General features: G+C 41.1%; 1 protein-coding gene across 3 annotated transcripts in view; it reads left to right on the top strand.

The window, feature by feature from the left end:
• The first annotated feature begins 1,982 nt into the window (after positions 1-1,982).
• Positions 1,983-17,651, top strand: part of FCHO2 (FCH and mu domain containing endocytic adaptor 2) — a 71,180-nt gene continuing 55,511 nt past the window's right edge. For 2 of the 3 annotated variants that reach the window (XM_035099544.3, XM_088653154.1), the window contains exons 1-2: positions 1,983-2,290; positions 17,509-17,600. In XM_035099544.3, coding sequence (XP_034955435.1) covers positions 2,258-2,290; positions 17,509-17,600 — 125 coding nt within the window. In that variant the 5' untranslated portion in view covers positions 1,983-2,257. Of the gene's footprint in view, positions 2,291-2,670; positions 2,900-17,508; positions 17,601-17,651 lie in introns of those variants that run through there. The other variant, XM_088653153.1, reaches the window with a different exon arrangement.

Raw genomic sequence — 17,651 nt, forward strand, 5'->3', positions numbered from 1 at the left:
ACAGAAAGGGTTAAAAAACGATCTCCGGCTACCAGCAACAACAACAGCAAAAAAGGATCCGGGTTTTAACAGCGGAGACAAGCTGTAGGAGGAGCGGGAGAACAAATGGGGGGGACCAACAACAACAGCGTGAATGGGCCGATGGGGCGTGTGCCAGCAGTGAGGGCTCTGCGTGTCACGTCTGACATGCGTGTCATAGGTTCTCCATCACTGCCCCACACCATACATAATCTTATACACCTCTTTCATGTTTTCTCTTACTCAGCATTGTTGGTTGGATCACCCACATCTATATCCCGCTTTATCACTACCCGAAGGAGTCTCAAAGCGGCTAACATTCTCCTTTCCCTTCCTCCCCCACAACAAACACCCTGTGAGGTGGGTGGGGCTGAGAGACTTCAAAGAAGTGTGACTAGCCCAAGGTCACCCAGCAGCTGCGTGTGGAGTAGCAGAGACGGGAACCCAGTTCCCCAGATTACGAGTCTACCGCTCTTAACCACTACACTACACTGGCTCTCAAGGAGCTTGTTGACACTCAAATAGTGTAATAGGATTTACCCTTTCGGAAGCCATGCTGATTCTCCTTCAGCAAGACTTGTTCTTCTATATGCATGGCAACTTTGTTTTTAACAATGATTTATACTAGTTTTTCTGGAACAGACTTTAAGCTAACCAGCCCGTAAGTGGTAGATTAGATTAACATACTTGGCTAAAGTTACAAGTAGGTAGCCGTGTTGGTCTGACGTAGTCAAAACAAAAAATAAAAAAATTGCTTCCAGTAGCACCTTAGAGACCAACTAAGTTTGTCTGTTTCAGTGTATCTGAAGAAGTGTGCATGCACACGAAAGCTCATACCTATGACAAACTTAGTTGGTCTCTAAGGTGCTACTGGAGGCATTTTTGTTTGTTTGTTTCACATACTTGGCTAAGAGTTCAACTGCCATCAAAAGCAATTATTTATTATGACCCACTAAAAGGACAAAAATTGGCAAGCAACCATCTCCGTCCTCCAGTCCTCTTCAGTGTATGCAAAGTGGAAGGAGGGCAGAGAAAAAACCTGGCTTGGCACTATGCTTACAGTGATATAGTGTTATTTGTTGTTATATGGATTTGGCTGGTGCACATTCCATTTAAAGCACACCCACCCACAACCCAGATCCTGGGAGTGGTTGTTTAAGGTTGCTGGGAATAGTAGCTCTAAAAGGGGTAAACTGCAGTTCCCACAACTCTTTTCATAGGCGGCAGCGGGTGTGCTTTAAATGTATGGTATGTCCCCAGCCTTGGTGGGAATGGCAAGTGGGCAGGGAAAATGTCATGCCCTGCTTGTGTCCTTCCCATAGCTGCCAAGTTTTCCCTTTTCTCACGAGAAAGCCTATTGAGCATAAGGGAAAATCCCTTAAAAAAGGGGTAACTTGGCAGCTATGGTCCTTCCCATGGGCCACTGATGATGGGCCACTGTAAGAACATGATGCTGGAGCAACAACAGGTGGGCTTGGGGGTCGTCTTAGGGTTCTACCATCACACCACTGCCGAAGCCAACCAAAAAGCCTCAGCGTGGACGAGAATTGCTTGAGCTCTGACCAACGGCTCAGCCTCCTCTGTTGTTTTATTTTCCCCCGCCGCCGCTCCGGCTTCCCTCCACACCTGTTGGAAAAAGTCGCCTCCTTACAACCTTTGTACGTGACAGCATCTCCTTCCTTTTGATCATGCCTTTCCATCCAGGCGTCTTCCCAGGGCGCCTTACATTAAGATATCCCTGATTGCGGTGGGGGAAGGGCATACCCCGCTTCTACCCCATCCCCCACCCCTCTCAGACGCACAGAGTTCCTCGACTCGCCCGCCCCACCCTCCGAGCCTCTCGGCGCCGGCCGCTGCCCCATAAGCTGGGCCTCGCTCGCTCCCCCGCCCCGCCCCGCCGCCTCTCGAATCCTGCACATCCGCCTCTCCGCGCCTGCTCACTCCCTTCGCCAGGGAAGTCAGCCGTTCCTGCGCCGCCCGTGTTGTGCCGAGCCGCGGTGCGCGCGCCTTGGCCGGCAACCTGGCGCATGCGCCCCTTTGAGCTCGCAGGCTGGCTGGCGTCTGTGGAGAGAGGGCGAAGGAGAGGGGACAGAGTTAGAGCAGGACGAGGAGGAGGAGGAGTTGTGCCGCGAAGGGAAGGGCGGCGAGCAGCGGCGGCGGTTCCCTCTTTCTCCGAGCCGCTCTCCCCACCCCCAATTCCCGGTGGCTGTGGCGGTCGGGGCCGGGCCGAGTCAGCGAGATGGTCATGGCGTACTTTGTGGAGAGTTTCTGGGTGAGGAGCTGGTTTTTTTTTCTTCCCTTCCCTCCCCCCTTCCCGGCTCTCCCTTCCCCAGGGGCCGGACCGTGTCGCGCACAATGGAAAAGAAGCGCGGGGAGGGATAAGAGGCGACCCGGACGGCGACCCGGAGCCTGGTGGCGGCGGCGGCGGCGCCTCTGCCTCTTCTCCTTCCCGGCTCTTGCGCCACCTTCGGGGCAGGGTTCGGGCCTGCCGTGGCGACGGCTTGGGATACGGGGGGCGCCGCTTCCCTTCGCTGCGAAGTACGGTGGCCTCGGCTTTTACCTCACGGGCCGCTCCGTGGCCAGTGCCAGCGCCTGCTGCTGGGGGCGGGGGGGGGTGCGAGCGAGCGAGGCCGGCGTGAGGGGGACGGGCTTGTGTGGCGGGGGCTTAACCCAGGCCAGTGCCCTTGTGTGGCTCCTGTGCTGAGGATGCCTGCCTTCTCCGCCTCCCTCTTTCCCTGGGTGAGAAGGAAGTCCAGGGCACCTGTTGCTGTTGCTTTGCCCCGAGAGGAGGGTGACTGGGAGTGGCGGCGGCTTAAAATGTGCCCTCCTGCCCCCGAGGGGCGTCTCTCGATGCGGCGGCGGGACGGGGCCAGGCTGCTGGGTGAGGTTGTTTACTTTTCCTCTTCTTCACTCTCGCGGACAAAACCCTAGAAACTGAGGCTCAGTGGAAGTTTACTTGGGATCCTCCCCCCCCCTTCCCTTGACTCTTCTACTACAGTAAATGCCGCTGCTGAATCTTCAGTGTCTTGTGGAATCCGAAACTACTCCATTGTAGTGCTGCTTTTTTTTAAAAAAGGTCTTGTTTATGCTTGTTTTTTTTTAAAGCAAGACGAGGTCTTTATTTATGACTTAACAAGGAGATCTTACCAATCTATTATATATAAAACTTCTTAGCAAAGGAACCAAAGAGATGAAGTAGCCTAATAATAGGAACCTCAAGTCACTGTCTGGATATTGAATTTTTATGTACTTACTACTGTACATGACTTTTGAGTTAAGCAGTTAGAGGTTTTTAACACTATATAGTAGAATCAAGGTAATCACCTAAATGCAGAGCAAACCTGGCTTGGGTTTTTAAAAATATCCTCTATACACGTACATGCTTTATTTCAGAGACACTGTGTTAGTGTATCTGTGCTTTCCAGGAATGAAACTGTATACAGTGGTACCTCGGTTTATGAACACAATTGGTTCCGGAAGTCTGTTCATAAACTGAAGCGTTCATAAACTGAAGCGAACTTTCCCATTGAAAGTAATGGAAAGTGGATTAATCCGTTCCAGACGGTCCGCAGGGTACTTAAACTGAAGCGTTCATAAACTGAAGCGAACTTTCCCATTGAAAGTAATGGAAAGTGGATTAATCCGTTCCAGATGGGTCCGCGGAGTACTTAAACTGAAGCGTTCATAAACTGAAGCATGGGTGTAATTGGTTCCGGAAGTCTGTTCATAAACTGAAGCGTTCATAAACTGAAGTGAACTTTCCCATTGAAAGTAATGGAAAATGAATTAATCCGTTCCAGATGGGTCCGCGGTGTTCATAAACCGAAAATTCATAAACCGAGGTGTTCATAAACCGAGGTTCCACTGTACAAGGACATACAGCTTGTCCTCTTTTTCTCTGCCTCTTCTGCACTTCATGATTCAGAAGAACAGCAAGCTAGTAGTAGTTTCATGAAATGATTTAAATAGCATGTATAGGTTACTAATAAAATAATTAGATGTTGCCTTGGAATATCTGCTATCTTAAAAGTGTCACAGAATTTTTGTCCATATAAAGTTTCTAAGAATGCTCATTCAACTTTGATTTCCTTAAATTGGATCTGCTTTTCTCTGAAAGCTCAGAGTCCCAGTGAATTGCTGCTTAGGATTTTTTTTTAATTAGTACCCAATTGAGGTTGCTGTCTGCCATTTACCTTTATGGGACTTCCTTCTGAGTAGACATGTATGGATTTGCAGTAGAAGTGACAGATTCCTGACAGAATCAGATGGACTCAAGAGAAAGTCCATCTGAATTCATTGTGGTATATACCGTAGTAAGAGTGCACAGGATTTCAACCTTGGATATCTTGGGACATTTTGAGACAACAAATGTGACCAGCTGTTTCAGAATCAATTGAAATGTTGATTATGGCTTTATAAATGTTTATTTATGGCTGAATGTATTTCAAATGACATCTTTTGAAGGAAGTACAGATATTGGTAGTATATTTGGGGTGGCAGTTCTGCAAATATTTGTATGTTCATTATGTCCAGGATCTAGTCCTTTTATTATATAAAAGTCAGAATATATAACTTATTGTTTCCTCATACTTATTGCCTGTATTTTCTGTTCCTGTATTTTACAGTTGGGTGGTGGTTGTGACTGTGAAATATGTGGCAATTGTTGGTCACTGCTGGAGAAGAATATACTGTACTGCCATTACTGAAAACCTGCATACCTTCTTGGTGTCAGGAACAGATAATGCTAATAACTTAATTATTAGGTTTAACAAGTAAAGGTTTAACTGAATCCAGGTTTAAGTGGTGTCAATTTCAAGGGAAGAACACTGGCAAATGAATGTTTCTAAATTTGATGAGACTAAAGGCCTATTTAAAAGTAGATCATGAATGCAACTTTGTAACTGAACGTGTGAACTGACTCCATAGAAGAGCATTCTGTATGAGGTATTGCGGCCATGATGTTGAGTGAAAATATTTGTTTCTTATACTGTAGATGAAATCTACCTTCACTATATTTTCCCTAGAAACATTTCTAAAAACAGAAACTCTGCTCCAAACTCTACTGTACACCAAGTGGTTGAGTGCGAATTAGTTTTGAAACAAAATGGAGCCACCCCAAAATAGGCTAGTTTTTTTTGCTTCCTTGAGGGGTGCCCTAGAGATACAGAATTTTATAAATCTATTAATGAAAAGTAAAGTAAAACTGCTAACAAGAACATGGGAATTTACAGAACATTGGTAAGAGTTTAGCCTACAAAGAGAGGGGTGAGGGAGGATCTAAATAAATAAATTGGTAGACTGTGAATCTATCAGTCCAATCTATGTCTGAGAACAGTTTAAGACATGGAATTTCCATTTTACTCAATCAATTATAATATTTAGAACTCACCTTTCAAAGGATCTCAAGTTGCAATACATGGTTCTCTCCCAGTCCATTTATCCTCACAACAACACTGTAAAGTCAGTTAGGCTTAGAGAGAGTGGCTGGCCTAAGGTCACCCAGTGAGCTTCATGGTTGAGTGTGGTTTTGAGCTCTGCTTTTCCAAGTCCTAGTCCAACATTCCAACACAGCCTTTCTCAACCTTGGGTCCGCAGATGATGTTGGACTACAACTCCCAGCATCCCTGACTACTGACCCTGGTAACTAGAAATGATGGGAGTTGTAGTCCAACAACATGAGGGGACTTAAGGTTTAGAAAAGCTGATCTAATCACTAGAGTACAATATTTCTGTCAGTTGTAAAAGTAAGAAAAAAGCAAATGAAGGGCAGAGGAAGAGAGGAAATTGACCTATTCAGCAATCAGCTCCTCAGCTGAGTGCCCTTCTACACTTCATAGCTATGAAAGTATTGGGTTTGACACTGACAACTCTCTAGTCACAGTGCTATGTAACACAGCTGTAGAAGGCCAGCAGGGACAGAAACTCCTGAAATTCACTTTGCCCCAAGGCCTGAAAAGCATTTAAAGGCTCCTATTCTGGGTTCTCTGAATATACTGCAACATTGTGCTGCAGGTCCCCCTTGTTTTTGAAACTCATTAGTGATGGAACAATGATAGAACATTCCTGCATTGCAGGGAGTTGGACTAGATGAGCCTTGGGGGCTCTTCCAACTCTACAATTCTATTATTCTATAAAATGGTTTCAAAGTTATAATTAACTGTTATCCCAGTGACTTTGCCTGAATATGTATATAGGGACACACATACAATGTATATGATTTTTCACTCACTCTGACACTTGATTTGCCAATGAGGGTAGAAGGTAACAGGGCTAATATAAATAATCCCAAAATTTGCAGAACTGACTGCAACTATTCTGTTAATTACATTTCATAAAATATATCAGGTTTGATAATTTTGACTATTATATGTTTTTGAGATATTTATGCATTACTCTGAAACTTCCTCCCTGGAGAAACTACACTGGCTTCCTCCTTGTCCTTCTGCTGGCAGGTAAAGACATTCTTGTTCCAACAGGTTTTTTGGAATTGACTGCTTTTGATGAAAGGGCTGGTGCTGTGCTGCTTTTATTGTAATTATTTGTATGTTTTAAACATATTTTATATGTGTATATAGTTTCACCTCTATTAATGTTTAATTGTTTTTTAATTATAGTTTTTTGTTTTGTTTTTAGTGATTCTTGTTTTTATGTAGGTATACGTGAAAACAAGAATCACTAAAAACAAAACAAAAAACTATGTCTGGTTGTTTTAACTGTATCTAGTTTTGAAATTGTTTTGTGGGTCTTTGGACCGCAATAAAGTTTTGATTTGTTTTTATGTGTAAGCCACATTAAGTCCCTTCACTGAAAAAGATGGGGTATAAATATATATATTATAATAATAACATATTATGTGTGTAGCATATTTTTAGTTTTGTTTACCAAATATAAACAAATCGAGATCACTTTAGGGCATCAGTACATTTTTCAGTTGAAGGATTTCCAAATAAGCATACAAATTTATTTACAGAGTACAGTGTTACCTTGGTACTCAAAATTAATCCGTTCTGGAAGTCCGTTCCAAAACCAAAGTGTTCCAAAACCAAGATGCACTTTCCCATAGAAAGTAATGCAAAACCGATTAATCTGTTCCAGACTTTTAAAAACAACCCCTAAAACAGCAATTTAACATGAATTTTACTATCTACCGAGACCACTGATCCATAAAATAAAGCAATAATCAATGTACTGTACTATGAAAATAAATAAAACAGTATTGTAGATGACAACAATTAGAATTATTATTTCTTACCTGCACTGATAATAGTCATTGTTTGGATGGGGGGCTTTTGTCCATTTGCACAGTCACACAATCAATCAGTATCTGAACTGGGTTCCACACAGTCACAAAAACAAATTAACCAAAAAAGTCACAAAACAAAACAAAAAAATGCAAAATAAATAGCACTAAATATAAGCTCCAAATATCACCTCAGAACACTGCAATTGGAAATGGAAGGCTTGAATTACAATGGGGGGATGCAAATTAGCAGTGCAACAGTAAAAATGGAAACAAGGCTTGAATTACAAAATGGAGCACATTTGGCTCCTGAAAAGAAGTTCGAAAACCGGAACACCTAATTCCGGTTTTGCAGCATTCTGGTTCCAAGTTGTTTGTGAACTAAGCTGTTCGAAAACCGAGGTACCACTGTACTTGAACTATTGTTGCTGCATGTATGCGTATGGAAAAACAATGTATCCTTTGAAAACATACACTTCTTATACTATGCTAGCTATACAATCTTCTGTGCAACCATGATTTTTTTATGCATGTGTAACAGCTTTCCTTTCAGGGTTTATTTTCTCATTTATGGTGAAGTATAATGTGAAGTACTGGGTTTGAATTATATAAATAAGATTATGTTGGCACTGTCATGGGATAAGCCATTATGTGGTATACTGTATTTAAAAAAGAATAATGTGGTGCAAGCAGTATAACCCAGTATCAACCCAACCAATACATCAGTGTTTCTCAACCTTTTTTGGGCCACGGCACACTTGTTCTATGAAAAAAAATCCCGCGGCACACCAACTCTGTGCCGCCCTATATTTAGTTTAGTTTGGAGGGGAGACGTAAAGCATGCCACTGAAGAACTGCTGCGCGGTAGCCAGGCGGACCCACCAGGCGCAGAGCCTGCGGAGCGAGCGGGGACACGTTAGACGGCACGCACAGACCCCAGGCGGGCAGACACGGGCGCGCAGCTGCCGCCGCCTCCCTCCCAGCCACCCCAGGCAGCCGCCGCCGCTCTGGCCCGGTGAAGGGAAGCCCTGCGCAGCCTTCCCCGCCTGCCTCCTCCTCCCCAGGCGGCGGCGCCCTCTCTGGCCTCCGGCTGGATGCCAACTCTTTGCCGCGACGTGCGGCGACGAGAAGGGCGATTTGCATTGTCATGTGCCTGGCGGCCGCCAATATCCAGCACTGGCCCGCCGGAAAGGAAGCCGGCCGGGTCACGACACGGGCGCTCGCCTCGCGTCGTGACCTGGCCGGCTTCCTTTCCGGTGGGTCAGCGACGTGACAATGCAAATCGCCCTTCTCGTCGCGGCACACCAGCCAGCGTCTCGCGGCACAGTAGTGTGCCGCGGAACACCGGTTGAGAAACGCTGCAATACATCATTCCTAATACAATGAAGGAATTATGATGCCAGACTGTGATGTGGATTTAATGGGCAGCCAATCCCAATGCATGTAGATTGTGTGACTTGATTGCTTTTTGCTTACAGTGTATAGGTGCCATGTGTATATAAACTATTTAAGGCAAAATCCAAATACCAAATTCTATAATATAATTCATAAATTGGAAGGGACCTTTTAAAAAAAACTGCAAAGAAAGTCCTGAATTGAGCACATCAACACTGGCATGAAAAGAAAATAAGTAGGTTGATTTGTTCATTGCAAAGTCTAGCCCACTGCTCAAAAGCATCCCTGAGAGAGAGAACCATCCAGCCATTGAGCAAAGAAGAGCTTGCCAAGACAGGCTATTCTAATGTTGAACATCTCTTGCCGTTAGGAAGTTTCTCTGCATGTTTAATCAAAATCTCCTTCCTTGCAATTTCCACTCACTGTGTCTAGTCTTGCCTTCTGGAGTAACAGTGAACAAGTCTGCTCCATCCTCCACATTGCAACCCTTCAGATAATTGAAGGCAGCTATAATGTTACTTTTTGATCTTCTCTTCTCAGTGCTGAATAGCTGATAGCTCTTGGTTTCCAGATTCTTCACTATTTAGGTTGCTTTCTTCTGGACATACTGGATAAGGGATAAAGCTCTCTAGCCTTACTCTGCCAGCTTAAGCAGACTAGTACCGTAAATATTTTTGTAGGCTAGTAACTTTTGTGGGCTGATTGGCAATGCAGATATAATGAACATATGCAATGAACATGCAATTATTGTTCCATTGGAAGAGGTATTTTAATTCATAGTTCTTCTAGTTTTATAGGCTGAAAGTAGTAAGGCACTGTTAAGCACTGAGACTCCTAAAAGTGGGCTCATGTTTATATAGAGAGGTACTTTGCTTTTTTACTTTAAGTTCCCTGCTCCATTACAGGATAACTTATTTATAATTGATCATTTGTGGTACTGTAAATTCACATCTGGTTTGGTGCTTTAAGACCTTTTGACAATTGCTGCTGTTTTCCTGTAACAGCCTATTAGTACACTGCATTTTTAAGTACAGGAGATGTAGAAGTGGAATAGCCATCTTCATATAAGATCAGGAGATCAGATAGTGGAACACTCAAAAAGCTTGCTGTGACCAAATGGTCACAGTTTTCAGATAAAATCGCTTGTATCCGCACTGGCTTCTGAGAGGAATGGGGCTTGGACACTGTTTAGTCAGTTGTTATGGATCCTTTTAAGCTTGTATTGCATGAGTATGTGCACAAGTTGCTTGGAAGGCTGATACATATATGTTCTATATAGGGTCTTTCCCATCCTGACAGTTCAAATCAGCTAGAACTGGGTTGGTCATGTGGACAACTCTGAAGGATTAGTTCCCACAGTTCTTAAGGAGGCTGTGGTATAATACAGTGGAACCTCGGTTTATGAATTTTCGGTTTATGAACGCCGTGGACCCATCTGGAACGGATTAATTCACTTTCCATTACTTTCAATGGGAAAGTTTGTTTCAGTTTATGAATGCTTCAGTTTATGAACAGACTTCCGGAACCAATTACACCTATGTTTCAGTTTATGAACGCTTCAGTTTAAGTACTCCGTGGACCCGTCTGGAACGGATTAATCAACTTTCCATTACTTTCAATGGGAAAGTTCACTTCAGTTTATGAACGCTTCAGTTTAAGTACTCCGCGGACTGTCTGGAACGGATTAATTCATTTTCCATTATTTTCAATGGGAAAGCTCGCTTCAGTTTATGAACGCTTCAGTTTATGAACAGACTTCCGGAACCAATTGTGTTCATAAACCGAGGTACCACTGTAATAATAATTTATTATTTCTACCCCGCCCATCTGGCTGGGTTTCCCCAGCCACTCTGGTAAAGAAGTTGTATTTGGACCCAACAAATAGTGTACTTACCTCCCAGTTTCCAGTTTGCAGTTTTGGAGATTTTGGTGCTGGAGTGGGTGATTTCATCTAGGTGACTTTAGAGGACACTTATTGCAAATTTTATGAAAATGGAATGGAGGATGCGGCTTAGTATGACTGACTATTATGTGAAACCTTATGGTTGTTGAGTGTTTGCAATATTTGATAACTTAAGTTGGTGTTTTCAAGGCCTATTCAGATTCTGGGGAGTTTATCTATATATGCATTTACTGAAGAGAAATTATTGACTTGTTTAGCCCTTGGATGCTAGTAGTCAATATAATATGGCTCATGCCATGGAGTATGAAACCAGCCTTCAACTTCCATATGTTTTGTACTAGAATGCTTACAGTGCTTGTTAGGGCTGATTGGAATTGTAGTCCCAAACACCTGAAGGGCATTGGGTTGGAGAAGGCTAATCTAAGCAGTGAAATATTGCCTGTGAATTTGTGACTTACTTCTGAATAGAAATGTTTAGGATTGCACTGTTAAATGTTCTATTCAAACACATTGAAAGCTTTATGTATAAATTATTTTTCAGTACCTGCAAAAATGTAAAGACTGTGGCATGAACTTCTTTTACATTATGCAGTCTGAGATGAAATAAGTTTAGCTTCATTTTTTTACTTGACCTGCACAGGCAATCAGGTAACATTAATGTGTATTTGCAGTTTTATTTTATCCCCAATGACAAATCAAGAAAATATATAGAAGTGCATTCTTTAACACTTCCTGAGAAACATTAATTACAACTCTGAAACTGCCAAGCTTGCAGCTTGTAATGGTATTGGTATCCACTAATTATTACCACTTTTATGAAACAAAATTTTAATGGGACATTTTCTACAGAAAAATTAAGCATTGGAAAACTACCTGCAGTTTTCCCACTTTTGCAAAACTTTCCATGGTACATTACTGTTGTCAAACCTGTGACAATTACTCCACAATCCTAATACCCTCTTGCTACAGAATGCTCAATATAAACTGGTAGTCACTTGAATGAGCCAATGCTCCCTCTTCCTTTGCCTTCCATTTTCCTTTTCTATTTTGCAATTGAAACTCTCAGCCATTAAACCAATAGATTCCCACAGCTAACAAAGTTCCCCAGGTGAATGTTGAGAACTACTAACAGAAAATGCAGAAATTGAGGAATTTTGCATAATTGCTCCTTCCAAGGAAAAGGATCAGAAAAGACAACAGTTCCTGTAGTAGCCAGAGAAGATAGGTACAGTGCTGTAGATACAGAAGACATGTTCTGGCGGTACAGAAAGCAGGGAATTGGTGCCCATCTTACAGGGCTCCTTGTTTGAGCCACACACTGTCTGAGGACCTAGCATGAACTTGAAAGTTCCATCTTCAGGCAATAAAATGAGTTACTCTGGTATTTTCTCATTTCTGTGCCTTCTGCCCTATAAGTTGTAATGAGGGTTTTCAGAAACTTTTCCACTACCCTAAATCAGTTGTATCTGATTTTGTGTGTGCATATGATTATTGTCAGAAATCAAAACTGAAAGTATGTCATCTTATTAGCTGTATGGATTTACCAAAGTTTTCTTATCCAGAAAGGTAGTTGAACATAACAGGCTCCAGCAAATCTACTCTCCATGGTAATTATGGTGACTAGTCTTCCTTGCTCTGCAAAGTGATTGAGGTGATAATGACTAGGCTCAAGTTTTGCTTCTGTTTGTGATGATTAGATCAAATTCAAAAAGGTATGAAAATACAGGAAACTGAGCCAATCTCTCTGTAGGAGGAAAGGTTTACTTATTTATGCTAATCCATTGCAGTAAACAGGAATTGCAGTTTAAAAACAAAGTAGAGGGAATGGAGGGTGAAGCTTGATTCTCTCATCAGGCTAGTAACCTTTTTGCAATCACTGGCCATGTCACAGTCAAGCCCCAGGTGAGGAAACAAGCAAGTGGAGGAAAATAATCAAGTAGAACCCGGATACTTCTCTTTTTCTTTGATGTGCTTCCTGTTTTAGCCTAGCACTTTAAATAGTAAAACTTTTTCATAATATTTTCATTTCTGATTAAAATCAAAAGGTTGTATTTGGCTGACTGAAACTTTGTTAAACAAATGTTCAGTGTGTTTGAATCAATGCTGTTTTACTCAAAGGAAGTACCATGGGGTTCAGTGGCGCTTACTCCCAGATATTTGCTGTCTTGGAATGCATTACATAAATCGTTGCATTTGCATATAACAGAAAGCCAATAATTTGAGTTTACTAAGCCATGACTTGCCTACCATGCAGCCTCTTTGCAGCCATTTCTCTCCTTCCTTTATGCAAACACCTAGCATTTAACTCTTATCCATAACGTTCAATTGTGTGCAAATTCAGAAACACTGGTTAATAGCTTCAAAGCAAGCTAGGATACAAGACATTCTCTGGGTTCATATCCTGCCTTGTTTTGAGCAGATTGCAAATGAGTTTAGCCTTTTAAGATTCCACATGAACACTTTCATGAAAAACTAGTAGTTATTCATTTTTGTGAATAAATAGTCTTAGAAAATTCAAATAATTTTATTAGCCAGATTCTGCTTGTTCCCTGTATTTTGTGGTTGTACCAGGAAACAGCAATGTAACTATTTTGTAACTAAACTGATATAAATCATTGGGTAGTATTCAACTGAGTTTTACTTGGAAAAGACCCACTGAAATATACATAACTAAGTTAGGTCCATTAATTTCATTGGGTCTCTTCTGAATAAAACCTAGTTGAATACCACATACCTGCAGTTAAAATATGAAAGGAGAAGAAAAAACCTGTAGAGCAAATTTCATGTTGAAAATGGTTGTGGTGGAGGAATTAAGTATACATAAAACTCAAGTTACATCATTATACAATATGTGTATTGATAAATGCATATAATGTGTATCATGGCAGGACTGGACTTCACAGCTGGTTACTAGATAGTAATGCATGGCTTTTCAACCTGGCTATAATTTGTATACTTAAATGAAATTTAAATAATTAAAGTGCACTTAGTGTGGTTTAAATACTAAATATGTTCAAGCTTGGAAATGCTTGTAAATATTTTATACCAATGGACAGAGTATGGCAAACAAGCAAGCCCAATTTGAGCTCTTAATACAGAATGGCATCTAATAGGCATTACAGAAACCTGGTGGGATGAAACTCTTGACTGGAATGTCGAAATTGAGGGGTCCAACCTGCTGTAAAAGAATATATCAAACCCGAAGGGATGTGGATTACCATTATATGTAAATAATGTGTATACTTGTGATAAGATCCGTGACTTGGAACATGGAAGGCAGATTAAGAGTCTATGGGTAAAAATATATGGACTTGCAAGCCAGACTGATGAAGATTTGGATGATGACTTACTAGAGCAGATTACCAATCATTCAAAAAGGAGAGAGATAATAGTTATGGGAGACTTCAACTTCCCTGATATATGTTGGAACTCAAAATATGCCAAGAATATAAGGTCCAACAAATTCCTCACTTGCCTTGCTGACAGTTTCATCCTGTTCCTTCAGTGGCCAGGTGTATGCCTATGAGAAGCCTGAAAGCAGGACTTTAGTACAACACCATTCTTCTGTCCTGTGATTCCCAGCAATTGGTATTCAGAGGCATACTGCCTTCAATAGCAGAGGTACTTGCCATTGTGGCAAGTTGCTATTGTTAGCCACTAGGGAATACATATTCTGGGACAAGCTGTGGCTCCTAAGAGGAATTTAGTCTGGTGGACATGCTAATGTCCCCATGATCAAAATGCTCAGAGTGGTCTTGAGATGAAGAATGAAATCCAAATCCAAATGAAGCATTGAAAAGAGAGAATGTAGTAATGGGTAACTTAAACCTCCCCCACATCTGTCATGTATATTACATGACAGAAAGGTAACATTTCCGGATACCCTAAATGCCTGTGTCCTAGAACAGTTGGTCATGGAACTGACTAGAGGGGCAGCAACCCTGAACTTAAGTGGTTTCCAGGACCCAGTATGATATGTAAGTGTTGTCAAGTCAGTTGGGAGCACTGGTCATAGTTCTATTAATTAAAACATACATGTAGATTGCCAATTTTAAAGAAAGCCCAGAACAGTCACATTTGATTTCAAAAGAGGATACTTCCCCAAAATGAGGACATTTGTAAAAAGGAAGCTGAAAGGCAAAGTCAAGTGGGCAAAATCACTCAAAAATGCTTGGGAGTTCTTTAAAAATGCAATGTTAGACGCTCAGCTGGAGTGTATACTGCAGATCAGGAAAGGAAGCATGAGGGCCAAGAAAATACTGGCACTCTTAACAAGCAGAATCAAAGAAAATAAAGTATTACTGGCAAGAAGGCTTCCTTCAAAAAATGGAAGTCTTGTCCAGATAAAGAGGATAAAATGCAACACTAACTTCAGCCAAAAATGTGCAAGCATATAGTAAAAGATACTAAAAAAAGAAAATGGGATTGGAGGAATACATTGCTAAAAAGCCTTAAGAGCAAGAAGTTCTTTAAATCAATTAACAACTATTGGAGACTATTAGGGAAGCAGTTTCACCCTTTGATGTCAAGCAAGTCAAAGATGTGTTAAAGGAGGATAAGTTTGCAGAGAAGCTGAATTCTTTGCATCTGTAGGGCAGATCCCAGTGCCTGAACTTTTGCAGGAAGGAAGGAACAAGAGATGAAGTTCTTGGCCTAATAGACAAAATAAAAATTGACAAATTGTCAGGTCTGAATGACATCACCCATGTGTTCTGAAAGAAATCAAATGTGAAATTGCTGAGCAGCTATCGAAAACTGGTAACTTTCCCCATGTTTCCACCCCTGAGAACTGAAAAGTAGCCTATGAAACACCAATTTTTAAAAAGGCATAAGAAGGGGTATCTAGAAGGGTGTTCTCTGTGGTAGGCTCCAGACCCTGGAATGATCACCTGTTAAAGGTGCTGCTGTCTCTTACATTGTTGGGTTTGAGACTCCAGTTGAAAACATTTTTTTCCCATTCAAGCATTTGCAGTTTGACAGATAGAATGTATACTCTTAACAACTTATGTACTTCTATTTTAATGGTTATCAATTTCTTGGTGTATATATGTTTTCAGGATTTCAAGGAAGTAGGATTTATAGATAGGGTGATTTATAGAGAAATAAGTAATCAGTACTGCCTTCTTGTAGTTTATACTTCAAGCATAAAAATACTGTGGTATCAGATTTGCTAATGTTAATGTAGAAACTGCAGCAGCTTAAGTTGCTGTATTTACCAATAGAATAATGGAAGGAAGCTATTCCTTGCTTAGTTACATATTGTAGAAACAAGAATGCTGTTGAAAAGTTGCACTGCTAAACAGGAGTTTTAAAGTTCAAATATGCTGCTTGGATAGACAAGGGTGATGCCTTCTATCTTTTCTGCAGAATTTTCATATAGCATTAGGATAGTTAACAAAACAAGGAGTTCCTGTAATGTGTTTCCTGTTATGAACTGGTTTTTTGGAAATGCTCTAGTCATCTGATAGTGCTTGCACAGCTACTTTTATTTCCATGTTAGCATTAGAATTTGTTTACTTAGTTGATAAAGAGAATAGTCAAATTTAATACAAACATTTGTTTTATTTTATAGCCTTGGACTTAAAGAATTGCTAATGGATTCTTGTTCATTAACACTAACAGTTTGAACAGGGTTCCTTATAGCATACGGTCATGTACTACACATGCTCCCCAAAGCTCATATGGGGAACATTGGGCTCTACACCTTCACAAAAGACAAATAGCTTCATGTTTGCAGCATCCTGCCTTGCATTGCATTTTCTGAATTTGTTGTGTGATAAAGTGTTGAATCAAGAACACAAGTATTATTGGGTGACATACCGTATCATTTAGAACCTTAACAGAGTAATTTGGGGGATGGCTTACAATGGAAAGAGCAAACAAAAATATAAAGCTGAATTCTTTTCTCAGTTTTTATTATGAAATTACTTTGTGGCAATCTTAACTGATTCATTGTAATCTAGATACTGTATATTACAAAAGCTTTCTTAACAGTTTTTCATTTTTAAATGTTAGTTAAAAGCCTTAGTCAGAAACAAACTATGGTTTAATATGAATAAGCAGCATGCTTCTGTACACAGCTCAAAGTTCTCGCTGTGCTCTTCCCACACTCCTGCTTATGCACCACCAGGAAGTAAACTGGAGTCAACCTTGTCATGATGTCTAAACCTGGGCTTTGGTTTGTTTCTCTCCAAACTATAAGTGATAACCAAAGTTTGTTTTGTTTACTGTTCATGGTTGATTTGGGGAGAAACAAACCACAAGCCTTAGGTCAGATGTCACAACAAGCCACACACAGGCTTGTTTCCTGGTGGTGTATCAACAGAAGGAGTGAGGAAGGAGCAGAGCAGCAATTTTTCAGCAGCGCGCATAGGCATGTTTCACGTTCGCATTATATCATTGTTAGTTTTTAACAATGGTTTGATGTGGTGGTTTAATGCCATCAGTCACTATTGTCAGAAGGTACATTTATCTAATTTGGAGCAGGGAAGAACAACACCATGGCCCCCTTTTTACTCTTGGTTTACCATGTTGAACAAGACAGTAATTGCATACTTAAAAAGGAAAGAGCCCTTCTTGAAGCATTTTAGAATGGGCCAAACCTCTGTTGGAAGTAATAAGTATGCAAAATATTAGAACTGAAGCAATTATTTTTTGCTGCTTCGTCTTTTAGTGTAAGAGAAGGCTAGTAGAAGGTGTGGACTACGCAAGTGATGTAATCCCCATATGAGGGTGCTGTTTGTGGTCCCTACTATTGTTGCTCCACATTTCTAAATAAACCACATTATATTAATAGTCCTACTGTGCTTTAGTTCCAGATACTTTGTTTCACAGAGTTTGCTTCTAGTGCTTGTGCAACTGGTTGTGGAGCGGCGCTAATGAGTGAACTTCTTCCGTTATTAATTCTATTATTCATAACTTCAACTAAGCCATTTAATTTTTTTAATCATAGGGGGAAAGGAACAATGGCTTTGATGTCCTCTATCATAATATGAAACATGGACATGTATCTACAAAAGAACTAGCAGATTTCATAAGAGAAAGGTATGTGTGTTTATTAGCTAATTATTCTGGCATACTTATTTACTTATTTTA

This window comes from Zootoca vivipara, chromosome 10, assembly GCF_965207765.1.
Source record: "Zootoca vivipara chromosome 10, rZooViv2.hap1.1, whole genome shotgun sequence".
NCBI lineage: Eukaryota > Metazoa > Chordata > Lepidosauria > Squamata > Lacertidae > Zootoca > Zootoca vivipara.